Consider the following 25,918-nt stretch of genomic DNA (forward strand, 5'->3'; position numbering starts at 1 on the left):
TCCTGGTTACTTGTATTGTTGATCAAATTAGTTATTAAATTGGCCAACTGTTAACACTCCTAATTTGGTTCAGGCTTTTTATATTGCTGTTTGTATTAGAATACGATGTGACTGACACTTGCCTCTGTTCTGTAGTCAATGTTCCATTTTAAAAATAAAACACTACCAGTGTATACATTGTTAGTTTAACATATATACTTAAAAAAGACATCAAGAGTTGCTCCCATCTTTCATTTGCTATGAAATGAATGCTATACTTAAAAACAACGAAGTTATTGCCATCTGTTAATTGCAAACGAATCCGATGAAACGAATGTTACACTTAAAAGCATCATAAACTTTCATCATCTATCAGTTGCAAATCCTAATTAAATGAACGCAGTTAGCATCTGTCTGTTTGTTGTTAAGCGCAAAGGTCACAAGGCGTTATTGGTGTTTTGTCTACCACAAGTATCGAAACCCGTTTTTTAGCGCTATAAGCTTTCAGACTTTTTGCTGAGCCACAGGGAACCAACATCTGTCTGTTGAAAAGCCTGTTGAAATTAATGCTACACTTAAAAAAGTTCAGAAGTTGCTAGCTTTTATCATTTGCACAATCAATTGAAATTTTGTTAAACGTTAACATGTTATGTTACTAAAACCAAATTAACCGGTCTTCATATCGAGTTTTCATGGAGATTACTGTATTTAAGTGAAAGTAACAAACAAAACGGCTACAAAAATAATCGAACTCCCAAGAAATAAGAGAGTTTTATGAAGTAAAACAATTCATTTTGAAAAAATTAATGTGTTTGTAAACTTGAATATTTGTTAGTTAAAATTAAGGCTCTTAAAAAGCTAAAATATAAACCTAGAAAATGTTTTGTATTCATTTGGGCCTGGTAATTTTAATTCCTATTTACGTTACGGAATTCCAGAGTTTATGTTTAAATTGAATATCCACTTGCTTCTAGATAAACTTCAGAACTTTATACGTGTATGTACACTTACATGATCCCAGAAATCACAAGTCACAATTGTTTCAAATCTCAGAACCCCCTCCTGGCAACGTGCCAGCGTTAACTTGTATTTGTCGTACAGGTACAAGTTAAAAGTTCTGCGATTTCACATTGGCTCATTTGAGGCAATGTTTTGAAAGCGGGAATCGACTGGAGCCAACGTTAGCAGTGACGTAATATATTCAGGTCACTCGCGTTGCTCAGTCTCTATTTCTTCTCCCCACGCCATTTTTTCCCCACTTGGTGGCTGAGAGGAAGTTTGAAGCAGTCATAGTTCAGTATGAGTTTGCCAGTCGTTCAACGTAGGCGAGAGAAACGATCGCCATGTTTTGGGTTTTCTAACTTATTCCTGGCTTTGATTACAGTGTTACTGTGTTCCTACTGAAGTCACGACTACCGGACACTTGTTTTACGACATCGAACTGCAGGCTATAGCCAAGTGCTGATGGCATGGGTTTAGATGTTCAACTCAACTGTTGCTTTAATCTGTACAAGGTGAAGTTGTTTTTTTCTTTTACTCGATTTTATCTTATATATTTAAAAAGGTAAGCTAAATTTCATAGACTAGCATTTTGATTAACGCTAATTATAGGTAGTAGAACTATTAATTTTATCCAATCTAAAATAGTGTGAATGCGACTTGTTAAAGTTTTAGTTTTAGCAAAAACTAATTTATTGTGCAGTAGTAACTGAGACTGAACTATGTAAAATTATGTAATGGATATTTATTCTGTCCCTCGTACTTAAATATTTTTTTAATGTTTCCAAAAGTTGTAAACACTAATAATGTGTTTATTTTGTTGTATTGCATTTTTAACCAATTATGGATATTAACTTTTTGTTTTCAAAAACTCGTATTACGAGTGCTGATTTCATTATGAGGAAAATTTCTGAAAATAAAAGACAGTAATTAGGAAATACTCTTGACATAATCATGGTTTATATTGTGGTATGGTACAGTTTGTATAATATAAAGATTTAGTAAGTTAGTCAAGTGTTATAATTAAATACATGCAATGTATTATTGCTGAGGTTAAAAGTTAAACATTAGCCTGTTTATTTTCAAATGCAGGAGATTATTTTAAACACGTCTGCAACATTTAGTAATGCTACTTTGCATATCTGGCTTGTCCTCGTCAATAGCTTTAAGTTTTATACAACTAGGTGATTGGACTCTGAGAACTGAATACTTATGATTAATAATATTTAAGTGTGCGCATTTCGTGGTATATAATTAATTAAAAACATTTTAGATAGAAAAATAAGCGAGAACAAGTGCCCGTGAGAAGTGTTGTGTAAATCAGCTGTATAGTACCAATAGTATAGAATATTGCACTTTAACAAACATTTTAAAACCGTTATTAGCGATTATAGTAAAATGTGGTGTTATTAATGATATATTTTTTATGAATTATTTGCAAGTTTAAATATTTTTCTTTAATGAAAATTGTTTTCAAAATTTCGAAGATTGTGATACTAGTATTATGCATCTCTGTGTGCAATAGATGGCGGCACTGTATATAATGACAGCGTTTTAGGTATGCTAGAGAGGGTAATTTTTAAAACAAAGATACTTTGGGCTATCTTGATGTGTCGAATGCGGGAAATCGTACCCGGGATCTTAGAATTGTACGTCAGTAGACATATTATTGTTTGATCTGAAGAGAATTTTTAATGTTCTACCTAAAGATAAAAGATTTTTTTTTTAATTTGTAAATTACTAAAGCTCTCATTTTCTATAATGCAATCTTATGTATAACACAAAGTGACATAACAAGCTGTTAGGTGTAACAGAAGTGAGTGAAATCATATTTAACAGCAAATATTTTTTATTCACATTCTATTAATCTTTACGAATTTGCAATTGTTGACAAACAGAAGTTCTTACACGACTCCTCTGATTCGAAATGGGTAAAGAACAAACCTGCAGTACAATGACATTTTACCGTATTTTTTGGCACAGTAAGCCTGATTTCAAGGACAATGTTTATTTACCATCGTGTTAAATAGGTAGCGCTCGTAATAAGACCTTAAGAAAACTTTCTCCAGTGAAACATAATTTTATCTGTGTAGTTGGGGAACCGTAATGTTTCTTATTGAAGTTCGTAACTGTTGTAAAAACCAACAGTTTCATAATATTGTTTATATAAACGGTAATTCTGTCACTTGAATTTCGTATATTTAAAAAATTATAGGTCCAGCAATTGTAATCGTGTAAAACGTCTGGTTAACCGAAACTGGCACTTTTCACAGAATAACGGTTATTTTTATACTAATCCAGGTAAAAATTAGTTTCGTTTGTACGTGGTTGTATCGTATATTTCTAATAAATTATTCTGTGACATGATGTTAGTAATTGGTAAACTTTATGTTCATACAGAGGTCACTTTTAGACTTTTTGCTAACCGACATCTATCAACATAATATTATCAGAGAAATTACAGTGATGGACAAATTTATATTGTCATTTAATCTTTTTCATGCTTTTCTTCGGAATAATCGTCTGTTTTGAGACCTTAATGCGTGTGGTGGAAAATTTGTTTCGTGGATGAGATTCAGTGCTATCAAAATATTATATCAGAAGATTGGTTATTGTATCAGCTGTTTTTGCATATAAAGAGGTTTTTTTTTACTGAGAGTCAGTTTAAAAGTCTGTCCGCTACAACGTGCATGTGATGCTACCATGGCCTAGTGGTTGTGATTTAGCTCCACGGAAAAAAATAACTGTAATTGTTTCTTTGAGGAAAGAATGATTTTCGACAAGGCAGATTGCTAGGACTAAACTGAACCAGTCAGCTGTGAGATGCTGTGTGGGCTGGTGGAAGTGAAACTGTAAGAAGACAGCTTCCACAGCAGCTGACAAGTGTTTTGCTACGCAGGAACCTTCGGATCATTGATTGTCTGTCGTCTACATGTCTCAAAAGAGCATAGCAGGAAACTTGAGGGATTGTCACTGCGCGCACTACCCTGTTGACTGGACTGAAGCAATGTGGACCAAAGTTATCTTTTTCATATGAACCAAAAACATGCATCTATTTGGTGGGAAGTACTTTGTTCGACGTCGATATGGAGAAATTTCATCCAGTGAGTTTGAATGCATCTGTGAAGCATCAACAGGATTCATGGTGTCGGGATTCAACTCTGTCCTGATTGTGGAAAGCCTGAATTTTGGTAAATAGATTAGCAATGCTGAAAAAGTACATAGAGACTTTGAGTTAAGTCTCGATTACAGCCAATTATTCTGGGTCACTTTGGTGGAGATAATTAACACGCATTTCAGGATGCTTTAGCTTCATGACATAGGGCTAAAAATGTTGGTAATAGTCATTTATTATATCCAGTAGACGTGAAATTAAAAGAAATTTTCACTTTGATGAAGGACTATCTGACTAGGCAACGGCCAAGATCTCAACCACATCGAAAGTGTTGTCAGGTAATTGGTAACAAAGTGCAAGAGAAGAAACCGAGAAGCGCTGCATAAAGCCCTAATTCGCGTGTTGTTATCATGAACTAATTTCTGTCTGCATCCAGTCCTTTATGCACTCTTTATGTTACGGAGGTGTCAAGTTATTATCGAGGTCAGAGAGTGCACAACCAAGTAGTAAAATAAGAAAGATTCTGTGACCACATTTTACCAATCACATAGTGACGTTAAATCTTGACTTTCTTGTTCTTCCCCTGCTGTGATAACTTGTTACGGTTAGTTTATTAATAAAGATGTTTGAATGACTGAAATGAGTCAAGTTACACCACATAATGTCCATCACTGTTTTATATTAGTTCAGATTAGTATTTAAAGATGCATAATCTCGAAGAAGAAAACTGTGTTTTATAATTTGAGGAACTGAATGGGCATGGCTGAAGAAACCGAAATCCTTTGCCAGTACAGTCGCGAGATATGGGGAAAAAAAGTAACTTCAATGAGTAACCATATCAAATCATTAACCATAAAATAATCGTAATACATATGAAATAAAAGCTCCTTGATTTGAACAGGAGCGAGAAACTTCTGTCCCTCAGTTTCCCCACCGTGTGGTTTCCTGTACATGGTGATGGGACCACCCAGGGAAGGTTCTGTTCTTTCAGTTTACCTTCTCTAGGATCTTAAACATCCACTCACGTGTTTACCGTGCGTGACAACCCGTGAAGGGGGGAGGAGAGGATCCTTGTGGTTGAGGGGTCCAATCCTAACACACCACTTTGGCCTTGAATCCCTGTAGACGGGCAGCCTTGGGGTGACCCCAATTGGGTCAATTGGCTGGTCCACTCAGGCTAGGGTCAACCAAGTATCAGTGCTTGATGTTCGCAACAGGTGTTGTGGACATTATACCTGATGCTGGTGTTTGGTTATATAGTGCTCACAAAACCCTGGCGTTGCTGCAGTGTCCTTGTTTGACATTGTAGTGCGTGCCCTCGTAGGGCTTCATGGTGGGTGGGGTCAGTTGGCACCGAAATATTTTTTGTTTATTGTGAATCCTCCAAATATAAATTTATTTAAAATAGTGAAAAAGCAGTCCATAGGTAAACGACCATATCTTGAAGATTCTGAGCAGCAATCTTCAATATCTGTAATACCTGTACCTCATTTTCTTATACTACATTCTCTTTCAGACAAACCTTTTGGACAAATGTCTCCCTTTTTCATTCAGAAGGGACTAGAGGGACTTGCTGGCTCCAAAGTCAGTAAAAAAGCTTAGCTCTGGTGACATATTAGGGGCAACATCCATATCTATACATAGTGAATTCCTCTTATATTCGAAGGTGATTGTGGATATACCTGTTGAGGTTACTCCCCATGCTATTTTAAATCGTCACGAGGAGTTATTGTTGAGAGGGATTTGAAGAATATCCCCGAGTCGGAGATTCACGCTAGTTTCTCCACCCAAGGAGTTTCAACAGTGAGACCTGTCTTCACTGACAGATGTCATTATGATGCCGACCAATGTCCTCATTCTGACATTTACATCGCAACGTCCACCTGCCACCATCAAGGCAGATTATCTTAATTGTAAAGTACGGTCATACATTCCAAACCCTCTCAGATGTTTCCAGTGTCAGCAGTTCGGTCACTCGAAGACATCGTGTCATGTGAGTGTGAAACGGATCCTCATTGCATCAATTGCAATGGCTCTCACTCGATCTACTTTCGTTTTTATCCTAAATGGTTGAAAAAATGAGAGGTGCAGCGTTTGAAAACGATTCAAAACATTACTTTCCACCACTTCATCTCGCACGTATGCTGCCACACTTCGTTCCACTACTATAGTAGGAGTGCAGACAGATCTCTCTGTGCCTCCAAAAGAATTGTTTTCAAACCAAATGAAAAGTCTTTTGACCTCCATGGTTAAAAAAGTTGATGAATGAATTTCAACATTTATCTCTGTCCCTAACATACATTCCAGGAAACCCCAAGATCAACTTCCTTTGGTTCCGGGTACAGGCATTTCCTCGGATACATCTTCTCCCATCCCAAGATGCAAAACGAGCATTCGTTCACGTCCTCGGTCGCTGGAATCCTCTTCCAACAGCAAAAACCTGCCCAGTCGACCCAGGGCAGAATCCATTGAGGTCAATAGACCTCTCTCGAATAACGACAATAAAGAAAAAAAAAACGTTGTCGTAAACAGAAGTGCCCTCCGCCCAATTCGCCTTCACATAAATAAAAATAGCCACTTTGATACAATGGAACTGTCGAGGTTTACATTCTTATCTGGATGACATCAAAGCACTGCTTGCTTCCTACCATCCCGTATGACTTTCCTTACAGAAAACATTTCTGAAACCTGCCGATACAGTCACCTTTCGGCGGTTTTCTTTGTATAGAAATGACATTTTCTGTGATGGAGGGGATGGCACTGTTGGTTGATCAGCATGTGCTCACCATGTCTTTGCCACTCGACACGCCCTTGGAGGCCGTAGCCATCCGTGTTTCCTTGGGTCGTACCATAACTGTTTGTTCTCTCTACCTGTCGCTTGGAGAGACCTATGATCAATCAGACCTTGATGCTCTCATCGAACAGTTGCCGTCTCCCTTTTTAATCCTGGGAGACTTTAATGGACATCATCCCCTCTGGGGAAGTGCTAATATTGATGGGAGGGGTCGCTCCGTAGAGCATATGCTCTCTGATCACAACCTTTCTCTTTTCAGTACTGGTTCTTCTACTTACTTTCATGCATCTAGTCAGTCCTTTACTGCTGTTGATCTCTCAGTTTGCTCATCTTCACTTTTCTCCCATTTTTCATGGAGGATTGACAATATTCCACGAGGCGGTGATCATTTTCCTAAAATTTTGAGAGAGACTGGCCGTGGTCGAAGTCACCCGACCTACGTGCCCCGGTGAAAGCTGGATCAAGCAAACCGGCCCTCTTTCATTGCTCTCGCAGAACCTGATCCTGCCATCGTCTGTAAGCCACCAATATACGACTGTGTGGCAGCAGTAAGTGACTGTATTATACAGGCAACTGGTCAATGTATTCCTAAAACCTCGACACGTTTTCCACGATATCCTCGTCCTGGTGGAATCCTGCCTGCCACGTGGCATGGAAGACTCAAAAATGGGCCTGGGATATACTTTTTGTAGGTATCCCACACTCTCGCACCGCATCGCATTCCAGCAGGCCCGTGCACATGTTCGGTGGGTAAGACGTCAAAGCCAGAAGGAATCTTGGATTAAGTTCACAACCAGCATATCCTGTACCACCAGTTCCAAAGTCATGTGGGAAAAGATTCGAAAGGTTAGTGGGCAACATAATTCTGTTCCCCTTTCGATCTTGTCCTCTGATGGCTAGGAAGTAGCTGATACTCGGAGCTTCGCCGATGCTCTAGGTGAAAGCTTTTGCCAGGTGTCTAGCACTTCTGCTTTTTTCTCCACCATCTTAGCCATCAAGACTAGGGCAGAGCGATCACCTCTTTCTTTTCGAGCTGATTATCGCTATGGCTATAATCGTCTCTTTACCTGATGGAACTCAAATTGGCCCTTCATCGGTCTAGCAGTACATTGGTTAGACCTGATGATGTACGCTATGAAATGCTATGCCATTTTTTTTCTGCTTCTCTTGTTGTTATTCTTATTGTTTTTAACCGGAACTGGCAGGATCATGTTTTTCCTGATGCCTGTCACCATTCTATTGTCCTACCTTTCTCTAGGGCTGGGTAGGATCCCAAGATTCTTTCAAACTACCGTCCAATTGCTTTGACGAATTGTCTCTGTGAGGCCTTAGAGAGGATGGTTAATGCTCGTCTTGTTTGGTTCCTTGAATCAAACAACCTCCTCTCACCCACCCAGTGTGGGTTCCGTCGACAGCACTCCACCACAGACCACCTAATTTGTCTTGAAACATCTATCAGAGAAGCCTTTCTTAACCGCCAACATCTTGTATCAATATTCTTTGACATTGAGAAGGCTTACGACACAACATGGAGGTATGGGGTTTTGCGAAACCTCCCTACATATGGTTTACGTGGCCATCTACCCGTGTTTATTAAAAAATTTTTAATGGACAGGAGATTCCAAGTTTGTGTGGGTTCGACACTTTCCCGTTCTTTTGTACAGGAACTTGGAGTCCCTCAAGGCTGTGTATTGAGTGTCACACTTTTCAGTATAAAGATAAATGCTATCACTGAACAACTTCCTCTTACTGTTGCAAACGGACTCTATATCGACGACTTTCATCGTCGAACATGAAGTATATTGAGCGGCAGCTACAAACTGCCTTCAATAATTTACTGAAGTGAACCACAGCAAACGGTTTTAACTTCTCTCTCTCTAAGACCTTTTGCATGCACTTTTACGTCCAACGGGGGGTATTCATCCTGATGCTGAACTCCGTATGAGTGAAGTTGTGTTGCATGTGGTCCCTCAAACAAAGTTCTTGGAGCTTATTTTTAACTGTAAGTTGACCTTTATACCACACACCAAGCAGCTACGGGTCAAATGTACAAGAGCACTGAACATCCTCTGTGTCCTCTTCCACCACTCCCAAACATATTCGGTATGGTATGTTGCATATCTTCTCGTAAACAAATTAGATTGTTTGTTGTTGATGTTTCTTAACAACAACAAAAGCTTCAGATATTGCGCAGATATCGCATGACAACTATGAGATGGTTAAAGGATTATCAAAATTAATAAGTAAAACACTTGTAGGAGTACAGGAAATGGAATACTGAAGAGATTGGTCGGGGTGTAATCAAAATTGTTAACTATACTGTGGACATAATAGTTCAGTTTGATAGGGTTAGGAAAGATGAATAACCTAATGTAACTTATGAATATGGAATATTTTGATTGAGGTTATACCAAGTATTTTATGCCTTGACCAAGCAAGTAGATATTTATGGGACATGCTGATCAAACCTAAGGCCATTATGAGATACGATGGCCAGTATTACAGACATTACTGGGGAGTTATTAAAACTATGAGCATTATATGATACTCTAGTCAAGATTTTAGTCGTATGGGATATCAAGACTATGAACATTATGTGGTACCCAGGTTAAGACAATTTACATTGAGATGCTTTTCAAGACAACGGACGTTATAACCGGATCAAACGTATGCACGTTATGGGATACTGATCTAAATCTATGGATATTATGTGGTACCTCAAATGAAGGTTACAGACATTATGGTTATTGGTTATGTATATTATCGAATGTGTTGGTCAATGCTACAAACTTTTTTCACGACCTGTAATGCCGTTGTACGTATATCTTCACATCTCTTCATCTAAAATGGTTTTTCTTTTCAATTAATCAAAATTTCCTTGGGTTCAAATCAAACACTGTTAACCAGTTGTATTGATATTTTAAAGGAATGTATCTAGTAGATCGTACTTTTATTGTGCACAGTTACTGAACAAAATGTTTTTTCATCACAGTATCATGAGTGGTTTTTTTATGTATTCAAATTGTTATACCATTTTTGCAAACTACGTTTCCAAATATCTAGTTTATTTTGTTATGTAAAACAGTTTCTTCCTTTTTTCTAGGAATGGTATTATTTAACAATAATATTTATAACATTCTATTTCAAAACATTTTGTGTCAGTGATTTTATTTTTATGATGCACTTGATTCAGTGTATACGTCTTTTCTTCGAAACTATCATATGTTTATAAAGTTAATTATACACGATAGATGTACAATAAGCTTCTCTCTCGGGCATTTTGTAGACTAAATACTGTGGTAAACGTATCTTATCAAAAACATGAAGATATGCTGGAATCATTGCAATAAACTGTTAAAAACTTACACTCAACGTTTTGAAATGGTCTTCCGGTGGGTCATCATATTGTTATGTTTAATGCACTTATGACGTTAAAATCCAGGGCTCGATCCTCTCTGCATTGAACAGAACGCAGACATCCTATTGAGTAGTCATGGACAGAGACGGCAGTATGGCCGTAGTTATTAATTTTTAATTACAGTTTTATACAAACTGTTGCAGAATATAAAAATTAATCTAATGGCTAAGGTTATACAGCACTGCACAACGCCGCGAGTTTCCTTTAATTACGAATTTGCAAAGGACTACATACACTGGCAAACTTTTCGCAGACCCACCATTGTACTTGGACATCATCTTTAGATAATTTTTAAGAAGATAAACGAAACCAAGGTATTGGAATATTACCAGGATTACTGTGATTCCAGTTTCTTCTGCATCTTTCTCATGATTTCGAGCTGTTACTGGAAAGCCGTGAAGTGTTGCTTTGTTATTTTGTTGAAGATGCTATGAGATGTGCCCAGTTTCATTGTAACGGCAATTTAGATGGAAGAGTCCTCTTTCGTAATCATGGTCTTCACCTTATCAATGGAGATGTTTCTTCTGTAGATTGGTTTGGACGATAATTTTGGATTTCATTGTTGTCCTAAACGCTCTGCCATCCCAGGTGTTTCGTCTAGAATTGGCGTGTCTTTTAGCTTTACGTCGTTTAAGAATCTCAATATACGAATATGTTTCTTTGGAAAGGACTGCTAATTTTAATCTTTTTATCAAGTAACTGTATGGCGACACTGCACTGTTGAATGAATAGGAATGTGTCATGGACCAAAATTACTTTTTTTTTTTAATTTCGCACAAAGCTACATGAGGGCTACCTCTGTTTGGCGTTCCTAATTTAGCAGTAAACGACTTGAGGGAAGGCAGCTAGTCACAATTACTAACTGCCAACTCTTGGGCTACTCTTTTACCAACGAATAGTGGGATTGGTCGCACATAATAACGTCCTCACGGCTGAAATGACGAGCATGTTTGGTGTTACAGGGTTTCGAACCTACGACCCTCAGATTTCGAGTTGAGTGCCCTAATCACCTTGCCATGCCGGGACATATTACTAAGATAAATAGGTTACCTGTGCTCATAGTATGGAACTGCGGCAAAACGACCCTTCTTTGTGTTGGCATGTATATATATATTTTCTTATAAAATTGTATTAACTCACTGCATGGTTGGACTCAGCAGATAGCCCGATGTGGCTTTGCTAGAAGAAAACACACAAACACACACTGCACCTCTTGCCGTTTTATTTACAGTAAAATACATACAGTATTTTAATACATTTCTCATTCATTTAGCGTTCTGTAGTTTATTTTCACAGTTATTGCAATCAAGGACTACAAAACATTTTAATTACTCATTGATTTTCCATCTGTATTTGATTTTGGTTATACTAGTTGATCAGTAATATCCTCAATTGGTTACTACAAATCATAAAATATTGCGTTAAGCCTGAGAGCGATTGATACTGAAGCTAGAAATTTTATTTAATAAAACACCAAAATAGTAGTGCTTGTGTCAACAATTAAAATGTTAGATCTTATAAAGAAGAAAATTATTACAATAATTAAAACCACAGATTGAAGTTCAGTCACGCTGGTTTTGTTTTTATTAATTTTATGAGGGATTAAGTTGCTTTACTTTTGCTTTTAATGAAATAGACTCGACAGTATAGGCCCGGCACGGCCATGTGGCTAAAACATTCGACTCGTAATCCAAGATCGCGGGTTCGATCCCCGTTACATCAAACTTGCTTGCCGTTTCAGCCGTGGGGTGTTATAATGTCACTGTCAGTCCCACTATTCGTTGGTAAAAGAGTAGCCCAAGAGTTGGCGGTGGGTGGTGATGACTAGCTGCCTTCCCTCTAGTCTTACACTGCTAAATTAGGGACGGCTAGCACAGATAGCCCTCAAGTAGCTGTGCGCTAAATTCAAACCAAACTCGGCAGTGGCAGAACTAGAATATAAAGGCAATAGATCTCAACAACAGTGATTTAGCCGCCCTATTATCACGTAAGATATATGTATAGGTGTGGGGGTTTGCGTTGTTATTTGTCAACGCATCAGTTTAAAAACAGAAGGCCCTTCTTTACTTTAAACAAGGTTTCCGCTTACTGCATGGGAGGCAAATATTACTTTACATCAAATTGACGTACACTTTAAATATATTAAATGTAAATGACTTTTTATTTACTTAAATGTTCCCATCTTTACCGAAGCTTACATACTTACACACACTTACATGGGATGTACAAGGTACAAATGGGACTTTAAGAAAGAATCCTTTAATGTCGAGACCTTGGTAATCGAAAAAGTAATTAATATATTTGATCAGATTCGTAAGCCCCCAGTAATACGTTTACCGTAAAATAGTGTTACTAAATCATTTCAGAACAATTGTGTTCTACCTTGTTAGAATTTTGGTTTTTATGTTAATTAAAATAGGAAAAAATTATTTATAATGAACAAAATCCAACATTTTCGTAAATAATGTACAATTTTTAACAAGTGTAAGATTACTGTCGAGTTAACGCTGAAAGGTTTAATATGATCATTGATTTTTTAAATGCAAAATTAGGCAGATATTTTACAATGTTTCAAAATATTATGAGTGAACATCTTGTGGACTTGGTAGCAACAGATAGTGTAGAATAATATTAAATTAGATCACCCTTTTGATAGTTTCATTGACGTGACCATTTAGCCAACCATTCATAGAAATTAATTATCGAATTACCGAGACATAAATGTGTTGTTTAGAACCAGCTGGACCCGCGTATATTACATCATATGAACATACCGCTTACAACTAGCTGGAGCCACATACTGCACAATGTCAAGTTATAACCTTTTGATAACGAGAAACGCACTTGAAATAGAAATGTATCTCAGGACGGTTGTTATGGGTATTAACACTTTTACTAATAACGCAGAGAACAACGTTTCGACCTTCCAAGGTCAGCTTCATATTAACAAAGGTGACGTTGGAAGGTCGAATCGTTGTTCTCTGCTTTATTAGTAAACGTGTTAATACCTATACCAGCCGCTCTGAGATACAAGTTACAACACGGTTTGCAAAGTTGGACGGACCTACATGTTGCATTATATTAAGTAATCCTACATTTTCGGTTGTTAAAACCCAAGTGCAGAAAACTGCAGAAAGATTGTATGAAATCGTTTATTTTCTATTAATTATTAATCAGTGGAAGGTATTTGAAATTATTTTGTGATCATACGCTGTTAGAGGCTCTGTAACCAAGAGAATTATTATCTGTGAGCAACTAGATTTATAAAAAGTCAAGGTTATTATAAGCCGTTGGTGGTACACATGAACCCCATTCTTTAATTTTGAAGTCAAGTATATTATCGATGTTAATAGTCATTCATTTTTGATATTACTTTTATTAGTAATCCTGAAACTGAGACACAAAGTATATAATATATAAATAACTGAATAGTATGTTATGTGGATAACCAGGTGAGAATACCACAAAAAGCGAGATCCCCACATAATGTCTTGAATTGTACATGTGAGAAACTTCGTATACAAATATCTATCAATGTAAGTGGTACATTTGAAAAACACATTGTTAGTGTCATCGCGTTGAACATTTCTGAAAACATATCCATTACTAGACCCTGTATATATGTATCTTAAAATAATGAAAACAATACATTAAAGAAAAAACCTTGAAATTAATTAATTTGAAATAATTTAGCTAATTTATCGAAGTATTTTTTAAATGAACTTTTACAACAAATTGTGAAGTAGTTACAAGAAAAACATTTAATTGTTTTTTATTACTGAAATCAAGTTGTGTGATATGTATGTCCCCTTTGTTACGTAAATGAAAAACGTTGCTTCGTACTGAGTAGGTTGGTAGATATGTGCAGATTCACCCAGTTACTGTGGTTTGGTTGTTGGTTTGACCGACTTCCATGTTCCCATTACATCGGTACATTTACCGCTACACGACCTCATACACGTGCTTTACCTCACACAGCCATTGGTTCGTTCGGCTGTGCACTGCTGCTTCACGTTTGCGTCACGAAAGCACGGGGCTCACAGTAGTAGCGCCGAGTGTGTGACATTTGATGTTGTGGTACGGTGTTCGTTTTATTTAATAATTAAAAATTAAACATACTGTATTATTAATAATAAAATCCTGTTTATTCAAGATTTTTTTTCCCGTGAAAATCTCGTTGATGCATTATTTTATGCACTCAATGACCTATTTTTTATGATGAATATGTTTCAATAACTCTCATTGTTATCGATGGTTATATAAAATGCGGGTTTCACAGATTTATTCTTTTAGTAAAAGCTCTTTGCTAGTATTATCAACACTTAAATTTATCATTGGACAAAATCGGAACCCCTGTATATGATAAACACGTTTATCACCCATGTTCTACTCCTACACTGCCAACGCCCTCTGGTTTATCACGTCCTTGCGTTGGAAGAAGTTTCAAAGCGGAAATATGAATCACATTTAGCTTTCTCGCTATTTACTAACCTTGGGCGAATGTTTCTTGTAAATCACCACAAAATAGAATTGTACAATATCTCAAAATTAGCTGATTCAGCGTTTTATGTGTAATATTGACATTTATTTATAACTTTTATCATTGGGATGTACAACGGTTTATTTCTGGGTAATAACATTGAATGACGTTAACTGTTCGGAACATTGTCATTCAATGTCACTGTCAGAAACACTATGTTAACTGTTCGGAACGTTTTCGTATTTCTGGATTGTAATACAATGTGTGTCTTGACGAAGAACAAAAATACAAAATAACTTGGTACTTAATGACTTGGTTCTTTATCAATGCGTTAATTGTTTGGCAGGGATTCCCAAAATTTTTAACTTTATGCTCCCAAAACTTACACCTCCACCTAATGATGTAATAGAAATATTTAACAATTAAACAATGAAGTGGTCATATTTATTGTTGTAAATAAAATTATTGCTGAGAATATAGCTTTCTCCGAGAAGAGTTTTAAAAGCAGTGGTACAGCGGTATCTTTATGGACTTACAACGCTAGCAACTGGGTTTCGATAACCCTGGTGGGTAAAGCAAAGATAGTCCATTGTGTAGCTTTGTGCTTAACTTCAAAGCAAACAATATTTTTTTTCTACACGTGCTAAAGCTCTGTTGCTACCGTCTTGCCTACCCCCGTTTAAGGACCACTGATCTGAGGAACGAATTTATTATAGAACTTATGAGAAAAACACATTGCTAATCGATGACAGAGCCAGTTTACCTAAATAGATAAGGTAGGCATTCTTACGTCTGACTTAGTTGTATTATCAGATAACGAACCTCTGCAAATAACGTTAACTTGGCTCCGTTATCACAACTAACGATGGAACTGGCTATTCAGAGCTGTTTACACGCATGGTTTTCACTAAGGGAAACTCTTGCCTTGCAAATCTTTGACGATCTTTGAAAAGGTTACTACTTATGTAGATGAAGGAAAGTGTATAAATTTATTGTGTCGGTATTTTCAAAAAGCCCTCAAAGTGGTGCCACGTAAAAACTTGTAAAAATTATCTCGTTCGGTGTAGGGAACAAGTTAACTGATTGGATAGAAGAGTGGCTTGGTGGAAGAAGATAGAGTTGTTATAAATGGAATTTAGTCAAACTGGATTAATGACACACTTAGTTTGACCGTGAATAGGAAAGGATTACCTTTCGTAAGGGCTCGGGTTATACAGTTTCTATTTTATTTCTATCAAGACTTCGTGAACCTACGCATTTTTCTAACATTATGGATTAATGTCACAAGTGATGGTTCCTCAGGGTTAAGTCTTAGAACCTTTGTTCTTTTTTACTTACATCAATCATATAGACGGAAGGAATGGTTAGCAAATTACTTAAATCGGCTGATGATTTTAAAGCCTTGGATATTCTGACTGTGAAGAGTATGCTGCTGCTTTCAAAAGGGCTTTAGATTATTTATTGAGTTGAGCGGCTAAATGGCAGATGGGTTCTAATTATAATAACTGCAGTATAATACATGCGAGTTATTATAAGTTAAATTTTAAGTATATTTTGGATGGGAATAACCTTCACTGTGTCAAGAAAGAAAGGAATCTTGATGTAATAGTTGATCAGTCTTTTAAGCCATCCAAGCAGTGTGCTGTTGCTAGGGGTAAGGCAAATAATATTTTAGGTTGTATGTATAAAAATACTAAATATAATTGTAAAGAAGTTGTAATATCAGTGGTGAAGCCACATTTGGAGTATTGTGTTCAGTATTGAGCTCCTTTCCTTGAAGAACATTGAATTACTAGAATGGTACCTGGAATGGAGGGTTTGTCATGTGAGGAAAGATTAAGGTCTTTTAAATTACTTTTTCTTGAAAAAGGAAGAGTTAGAGGAGATCTGAGTGAGATGTTTAAAATGAGATGATAGTGATGATGCATTATCTTTAGTCGAACTTAACAGTTAGGATACTAGGACTAAGTGACACAAGCAAAATTTGGCAAGGTAGGAGTCATCTTCAGCTAAGAGTTTTATTTTTCCTATCAGGGTGGTTGGCCTCTGGAATGGGTTGTTTTCAAATGTGTTTAAGAAAACATCTCGGTAATTATATAAATGGTAAGGTCTTTAAGATTGATGTTTTATTTATTTATATTTTAAATGTACTTATTTAATAGTGATTGTAATGTAGTTCAGAAGATAAGTCATGATGAACCCAATAGGTTCTTGTTGCCCTTAAACATTACGGTATGTTATATTCATGGTTTCCTACTCATTAAAATGTGATAACGATTTCTTAAACAATATAAATGTTTGCCGAAACAAACAAACAAAATTTCGACCTAAAAATATTGCAGTTAGGTCCACCTCTTCATCATTTCAAGAACTTCAACGATTCATTACTAAACGTTAGTAGGGTCTCGCATGATCTGGTGATTAGGGCGCTCGAATCGGGGGTTCGAATTCCCTTTACTGAACATGCTCACCTTTTCATCCGTGGGGTCATTATTGTAATGTAACAGTAGGTGGTGTTCCTTCTAGTCTAGCACTCCTAAATTGAGGATCACTAGCGCAGATAGCCCTCTAGTAGGTCTGTGCGAAAGTCAAATCAAACTGAAGTGCTTAAGTATATTAGTTTCTAAAAGTAACCTAAAATTGTAAACCTTCCTTCACATAAAGCTAAACTCGTGAACTAAATATAAACTTTCCAAACATTTGCTTTCTAAACCTTTTTAATTATTGTCGTACCACTAAATTATTTCTGTAATGAAAATGTAATAACTTGCTAACAGACGTATGCGCCTGGAATTATACGAATATAATAGTATTGTAAACTCGTATAGTATTTTATAACTATCTTGAAATTGGGTATGTATTTGCACCTTTTTAGTTGGTAACGAAAAAAACATTTACTAAGTTACACATTATGTGTGGTATCCTACCGACAGATGTCAGCACAGAAGTAGCATGACAGGTTGGTGCCATGTAGGTTTGTTACTTGCGCGTGGACAGTGAATAGAAGGTCACCAATTGTTGAAGTTGGCTTTTTCGTAGTCAAGGTCTCTTACAAGGGTAGGCGTGGCTTCTTTGTGTAAACTGTGAAAATGGAATTGTCTATTAATTTGTTTGTTGTTTTAGCAATAACTATTTATATTTAAATGTTAATATGTTCATTATGTTGAAAAATAATAGAAGGGGGGGAAATAACCTTAAGTGTAATAGGTTAAATATTCTTTCATTCGCTCATCAAAAAGTACAGTTTCACCTGTTTGGACCTGCTGTGTCTTAGCTTGTTAGAGTATAAAATAAAAAATATTCTAACAAGTACCTGTGGCACTAGTGCGCTTGTATTTAACTTAACAACTTTGGGAAGTAGCGATTGATAATGCTGCAAGAGAAATCTTCAACTGGCTAAGTAAAATGTGAATAAAGGGTTGAAACAGCTGATAGAAAAGAAAATGTTTAATACGTAGATGGCGCTACTAGAATTAATAATGAACGGTGTAACGTTGTTTGAATTTAAGACTGAACCAGAAGCATTTTATGAAGTTAGAATTTTTTGGCATACTTGTGTAAAACAGTCTTTGCGACACATCATTCATAGTTCTTGCAATGTTTTGGCGTCGTTGAACAATAATGTTATGGTTTTTGCTACTACAAAAAATTGTTTTCCATAAGAGATTTTCAGGTAGTTAATGTAGAAATAGTAGTAAAGCTTAACATTAGAGCACAGAACATATCAAGGCTCAATCTAGAATACTTTACAGCAAAATTAAGTGTTGATAGCATATTATAATGCACTAAGTGTTCAGTGAAAACAATCCGTTTTACTGTCGAGAATTGGTTGGATGAATCTTAAATTCCATATATGTTAATACTGAATCAGCAGTTTGATTAAAACTGGTAGCATGGAAACACTGATTTTTTGTCACTGTAATAGATTATCATTTAAAAGATGGATAGTACAATTTCAAGAATTTGTTGAACAATTTTGAAATCTTATTTGAGAGAATGATTGTGTTAATACGTCGTATCCCGAAGAACAATTCATAAAGAACGTACAAATTACTAATTACACTACCCTCTTAATTTACGAGTCGACTTTTAAAGTTTCTTTAGGACCTTATCGTGGTTACAGGAGAAAGGATTTCACCTTTTGTTATGATCCTACACTCCTTGGCACCCTTGTTTAAAAGTGGAGGCGGGGTGTAATAAAGAACTGGCGAGTGATGCAAAGCGAGAAAGTTTTTTGTTTTAAAAATATTCGAAGTGGATGCACGTGCCCTCTTTGCCCCCAAGTTTAGGTGCCAATGCATGCACTCGGACATTGACCTTATGGCACTCACTTTGCAACATTACACAGATTTCAGTTGCACGCATCAAGTACTTGTGACTATTCCTATTTTCTTTAAAAGAAATTACTTCGAGTTAGGTTTAAGTTTAACAATACAAATGATATAATGTACCATGCCATATTCCAAAGGTTTTAACTTATTGTTTTATACATGGGCGCGCACTTGCGTTTCGAAGTAATATTTTGGAAGTTATCTTGCGTAAATAAGTGAGCTTTTAGTAAACATTTTTAAATAGTTATTATTTTATTAATTGGTTTCATAAGTGTTTATTTCTAAAGTAATTCGTTTTTGTAATGTAGGTACTAGTTTTGCATTTTACCTCATTGCTCATTACAAGTTTAGCGGATTGGTATAATCACACATTTTGTCAACTGATGTAGTTCTTTAATTGGAGTAGAATAACGTCTAGGCTTAAAAATATTAGTCTGGTCCTACTATAATTTGAAAGAACTTATTTGTTTGACCTCGAACTCCTAAGTTTTTACATTTGGACCTGTCGGATTTGATTTAATAATTTGGGATGTGTCAAGAAGCTTTTTTTTTTAAAAAAAAAAAAAAAGTTCATAGCTCAATGCTGGCTGGTTAAATATAGATCAGTCAGTAGGGGTGGCCACTAGGAGTATTGATGGGACTTCTCCTGTTTCCTCTTTCCTTACTTGAGGTACAACAGTGTGTGTACTTTTAGTCGTTACTGGCATACTTGGGACAAAAACAGAAACATGTTTACATTCATAACTGGTAAAACATTAATTCTACAGTTACATTTCGTTTTCAGTTCCCATCAGTCACTTGAGGAATTCCTTTTAACACATTGTTTATACATACTTCCAAGATAGACACACACACATATATTGAGATATGTTTTAAGTCGTTTATTATTTGTTCCTCTTTCATAAAATAAAATTTTATTTAAATAAAACCCAGTGGACATCAATAACTTTATTCTTATGCACTTTCAATATGACAAAAAAAAACTGTGATAAACCTCTCACTATGCATTGCACAAGTAAATCTGCCAGTATTCTTTATAATGTGTTTTTTAAATAAGAATTAGTTTGTAACCTCTAGTTTTAGATAAGTTTAACAGAATTATCAGCCTGGAAACCATGCGAGATAGTTTGTGTAGCTTAAATGAGACCCATAACGACACGAGTCACGCATAGAAGTTTTTCTTGTAGCAAAGCCACATTGGACTATCTGCTGAGCCCACAGGGTAATCGAACCCCTGATTTTAGCTTTGTAAATCCGTAGACTTACCGCTATATCAGCGGGGGGGGGGCGCATTGAAAATTATAAGAATACTACCACTATGGTAATGAATCTGTTGTTCGATTTTCGTATTTTTACAGAAAATGGGTGATTTGATACCTGTTTTACTCAATCTTTTTACTGAATATTTTTGTAAAAATGTGAGGTTATTCAATAAATAAATCCTACGGTAGTGAACTTTGAAATGTTGTAAAGAAGTTGGTAATTTGTTAATAGCGAGTTTACAAACTATTACAACTGCGATTCAAGAAATTTAAAGTTTATAAAACTGATAGTAAGTCACGTAACTTTAGAATTATGAACCCTGATATTGCGTCATTTTTTCATACAGTTCACTTCCGGTGTGACCTACATATTACATCATACTGACTGATTTTGTTTTACTCTGTATAAATAATCTAGCAAAATTTAAAATCGCTCGTTTTCTGTGCAAAATCAGCCCAGTCGTTACGTGGTTTGTGTCCTGTTACCGCTGAAATAATGGTAATTACGTTCTCCACTTCCGAGTCGTGGATGTGTACGAGAGTGACGAAATGGTCCAATCCAGATATTCGATGTGACAACAGTTGGCGGGAGATGAAATTGGCCAACAATGTTCCTTTCAATCTACCACAACAGAATTAGGAACAGCCAGTGTAGATATCCCTAATGTAGCTTTGCTAGAAATCTAAGAAACAAATTTATATAGAAAGACTTAGAGATCTCCAACAGTGTTTGGTAGGTTAATTGCAGTATACGTTGTATCTTTCCTTTTTTTTTTTTCATGTATAATTTGTTAGTTTTAACTAAACAAAACCATGGCCATGTGGTATATCTAGGTGATTAACTTTAGAGATTCAGTGGATAGGTCCGAAAGATATCTGTAGATTCGCTACTATCATACATCACTTAAAGAGCAATGCAAAATATACTAATCGTGATGGCAAGAAACCTGTTTGAATTTAAAATGTATCTTAGGACAGCTGATGTGGGTATTAACACTTTTACCAAAATACAGCAAACAACAACATTTTGACCTTCTTAGGTCATCTTCAGGGTTGACGAAGAGACAGTTTTTTCAAGTGATCGTTGCCGGGCACGTTTTAGGAACGAGAGTATAAACGGGTACGTGATTGTAGGGAGCGTTGCGGTTAGCTGTTAGTTTATTAATTAGTATAGGTAAATGTGTTCCTTTTATTTATTTTATTATATTATTCGTTTGTTGTATTGTTAATGAACCAGAAAAAAAAAACAACCTAAAATACAACAAGCCACAAAACCTTGCACTTACATACCATATGTTCCCGACATCAAAACAAAGATAAACAACATTTGGAAAAAACTTGACACAACATTCCAGTAAACACTAAATTTATTCAAAAACCAGGTACAAAAGTAAAATCCATACCACGTAAAAACTACAAAACCCAATATCAACATTACTTATAAAATATAATGCAAATACCACGATTTCTATATTGGAGAAATAAGCAGAAAAATGGAAATCAGATTCAAAGAAAACAAAAGAACACCTTTATACCTGCACAAATACTAACCTGACATCTACATGCAACGCCACCTACAATCACGTACCTGTTCACACACTGTTAACCTGAAGATGACCTAAGAAGGTTGAAACTTTGCTCTCTGCTTTATTAGTAAAAGTGTTAATACACGTACCAGCCATTCTGAGATCCATCTCAAAATCGTTTACTGTGAAATAAACTACAATGGACAGAAATTTTTGAGTTATTTAAATTGTGTTCCAGACTAAGTACAATCGTCGTTAGTTCCCAAGAAGTCTGGTATTTACCAGGACAACATGCAGTAATGACTGGTCAATCTCATTACCACATAGGTGGGACCACAATTTTTAGACATCACCTGCACCACAACTGAAGGTCACTGCTCTTGACATGTATCATAATAACAACTACATCGGTTGGTCACAGGTTTTATCAATTTCTGAGACCAATAAAAGATCAAAGGGTGCGTTTTTTTTAACCACCTGTTTTGTCAAACCTTCACATATGCAAAGCGAAGAATGCTTTCAGAATAACCACTGTCACATAGAACCGCGTGCAACATCCATGTACCGCGAACACGAAGTTGGGTGTGTCAATAATTTTGAAAACTATAATCAGTGATGACGAGAAACCCACAAAAACGTCGTTTTGGGCTGAGTGACCTTCTTCGGTCATACAAATGACCGAAGAAGGTCGAAACGTTGTTCGTGATTCGAAATGATTAATTTCAAAGTGAATACTGCCGTCGGTGATTCGATGATTAATTTCGGGTATTCGGGTGTTCCACGAAAGATGCATCTTATTATGTGTGCTTCATGTTTGTAAAAGTCTAATAAAAGTACAAGGAAACTTATGATTTCTAGCTTAAAAACATTAAATTTGTTAACTTATCTCGATGTTATTTTGTATAAAGTATGTATAACGTAGAATTTACAACTAAGCTCGGCAGTGAATACAGATATAACTCTTATTAGCAAAACCCAAATCAGTTTGGTACGTGACAGCGATATCACGTAAAATGACGTAATAACCAAAGTTTGTTTGTTTTTGACTTTCGTACAAAACTACCCGAGGACTATCTGCGCTAGCCTGTTTTTTAATTTAACAGTTTAAGAAAAGAGGGAAGGCAGCTAGTCATGAACACCCTCCGCCAACTTTTGGGCTATTCTTTTTTATCAACGAATAGTGGGATTGACCGAACATTATAACGCACCCACGGCTGAAAGGGGTGAGCATGTTTGGTGCGACGGGGATTCGAACCTAAGACCCTCAGATTACGAGTTGAACGCTTTAACCCACCTGGCCGTGCCGGGCCAAGGACCAAAGTATCGTTTACCGTTCTTTACATGAAAAACAAACCTTACTGTTGTTGTTTTTTAAAAACTTGTTTTCCATAGTTTAACGGAGAAATAAAGCTGAGGTGTTAGAGGTTCTATTTGAGAAAATTAAATGACTGAATGTTGCGATTGTGTTTCTCGAGCGTTCATGATAACAAAATGAACATACACATTAAATTGGAATAAGCGAATTACGAATATTTTCAACATACTTGAACATCATTCTAGTCGTACTCTTGAATTAATTTGAAAAGGATGTTTATTATTGAATTACGTGCACTGCGCATTCAGCCGTACCTTGTGTTCCATATGACAGTGACAATAGGGACGCCAGCAGAAATTCGTAAAGCTGACTACTATTGGAGAAAAGGGGGCTATTAAATGCACGTGCCCGTCGATCCCACTAGTCGGTGGATATCGTTGATTGGTTGGTTGCTTTCCCTCTCATCTGTATTGAGGTGCTGCATCGTTTGTTTTGTTTTTTGGAATTTCGCACAAAGCTCCTCGAGGGCTATCTGTGATAGCCGTCCCTAATTTAGCAGTGTAAGACTAGAGGGAAGGCAGCTAGTCATCACCACCCACCGCCAACTCTTGGGCTACTCTTTTACCAACGAATAGTGAGATTGACCGTTACGTTATGAACCCCCCACGGCTGAAAAGGCGAGCATATTTGGTGCGACGGGAATTCGAACCCTCGACTCTCAGATTATCTATCTCGGAAAGCGGAAAGTACCACACTGGTTGTCATCATTCATAACTGGCTAATAATTTTGTAACTAGGATGTATTTTTATAGCTGAGCAATAAATAAAGCAATCGAAATTTCCACAGAAATGAGATATTTTAGAGTTAACTAATAAAAATGAAAAACAAAAAGGTGCAAATTTCAAACATAAAACAATCAAAGAACAAAGTGAAGAACATTTAGTGAAAAATCTCACGAGGGCACTTTCATTGATAACTGTGTCTTGAACAATATTTCGGTAGAATATACTCTGTGATAACTCGTTTTGAAACTAAAAAATCTTTTTTCTAATGGATGGAGGACATTATTGAATGACAAGTATAATATTATTCTTCTAGAACTGTCAGACAGTTCCAGAAAACGCCGCTATAACTATTAGTTATACATGCCCAAAGGGCGGGCATTTCTGCTATAGTAATGATAATTTCGCGAATAAGCGTTGCTAATTTTATTTTTATTTGTTACCAATGATCAAGATATATCGTGTGAAGTATATGTAAATCGCAAAAAAACAGTCCACGCAGATCGAAGAGGCCAAGGTTTAAGACCCACGAGCACGTTTTGCACTTTCACATGTGTACACGAATGGTCTTTATTGCGCATAACGCTTAAATTCGGGTTTCGATACACCCTGTGAGCGAAAGACAGATTATCCTTTGTACTTAAACCCAATCAGTTCAGTCTCTCGGTAAAGTGTTGTATAGATAATTTATGTGTATTGAATCTTTACATTTAAAATAATCCCTGTATCGGAAAGAACGCCATCTACGTACAAAATACGTTTTTCTCTACAGATGTCATGTTATATTGAGATTTGCCTTCTGATTTTAAGTTTATTCCATTAGTGTTTGCAGCGGTAATATTTGTTCATTATTTCTCCGCCTTAGTTGCGAACCCGAGAAAGCTAAACGTGTGTTTATAACACGGAGATAAAAGACTAACCACTTAGTATTACTGACAAGATACATTTTGACAAATTAAACTAACCATCCACCACCTAGTGGACACCTAATTAAAAAAAAGTTTAACTCTACCGTAATATACATTTTGTTTCTTTTGAACTTGATGCAAAACTACACAAGTGCTATCCATACTAACCATCCCTACTTAGTCAAAAACCACCCACCGCCATCTCTTGGGTCTCACTTTTACTAATGAGTAGTGTGATTGACCCTATAGATGAAAGAATGAACATGTCTGGTCGAAGGGATTCGAACACGCAACCTCCAGTTTGCGAGTCAAGCACCTTAACCACCAGGTCATTCCAGTCACTGGTATTTATTATGACTTTTACAAGAGGTATCACACGGTTTCATCTGTATTTTTATAATTTTGTCACCATTACTTAAAGAAGTTTGTTAATTACAGATTAATTCCAAACTAACTATTTTTATCTTCAAAATATTTTTATAATCGATATTTTAATGTTAATTATCAGTAATTTACGAAGGAAACTTTGGGGAAAATACCCCACCATTTAGATTCGTTTCTGCGCAACTCTGAGTAGTCTCATCTATTACAAAAAAAAACAACAACACGCAATTATATTATTCTCCCTAGTTTCTGTACTTGCCTTATTTTCCGCCTTTTTGCATTACATGAGGTAGTTTGATCATTTACTAATGAAAGCAAGATTTATAAAACGCTGTCAAGCGTAATAGACTATGGATCCCGAGGTTCGCGCTCTGTATTTTGGAGCTTGGACGCGTTACAAGAATGTCTAATCCCACGGTTCTATTAGAGTAGCTTTGAGTTGGCGGTGGATGGTGTTGACTAGTTGCCTTCATTATAGCTTTTATGATTTCAAAATTAGAAACGGCTAGTGTAGATAGCTCTCGAGTAGCTTTTCGTAAAAAATTAGCAAATAAAACAACATTCACACAAAGTTTAAATGTGATTGGATAGAGCAAGAATTAGTACAGTAAATAGCGGTTTGAA

At 36.3% G+C, this 25,918-nt stretch overlaps 1 protein-coding gene across 2 annotated transcripts in view; it reads left to right on the plus strand.

The window, feature by feature from the left end:
- Positions 1–1,133: 1,133 nt before the first annotated feature.
- The window catches only part of LOC143229804 (uncharacterized), a 36,113-nt gene continuing 11,328 nt past the window's right edge, over positions 1,134–25,918 (plus strand). Inside the window, exon 1 of one of the 2 annotated variants that reach the window (XM_076462594.1) lies at positions 1,134–1,493. In XM_076462594.1, coding sequence (XP_076318709.1) covers positions 1,449–1,493 — 45 coding nt within the window. In that variant the 5' untranslated portion in view covers positions 1,134–1,448. Of the gene's footprint in view, positions 1,494–17,725; positions 17,843–25,918 lie in introns of those variants that run through there. The other variant, XM_076462595.1, reaches the window with a different exon arrangement.

This window comes from Tachypleus tridentatus, chromosome 10 (genome assembly GCF_004210375.1).
Source record: "Tachypleus tridentatus isolate NWPU-2018 chromosome 10, ASM421037v1, whole genome shotgun sequence".
NCBI lineage: Eukaryota > Metazoa > Arthropoda > Merostomata > Xiphosura > Limulidae > Tachypleus > Tachypleus tridentatus.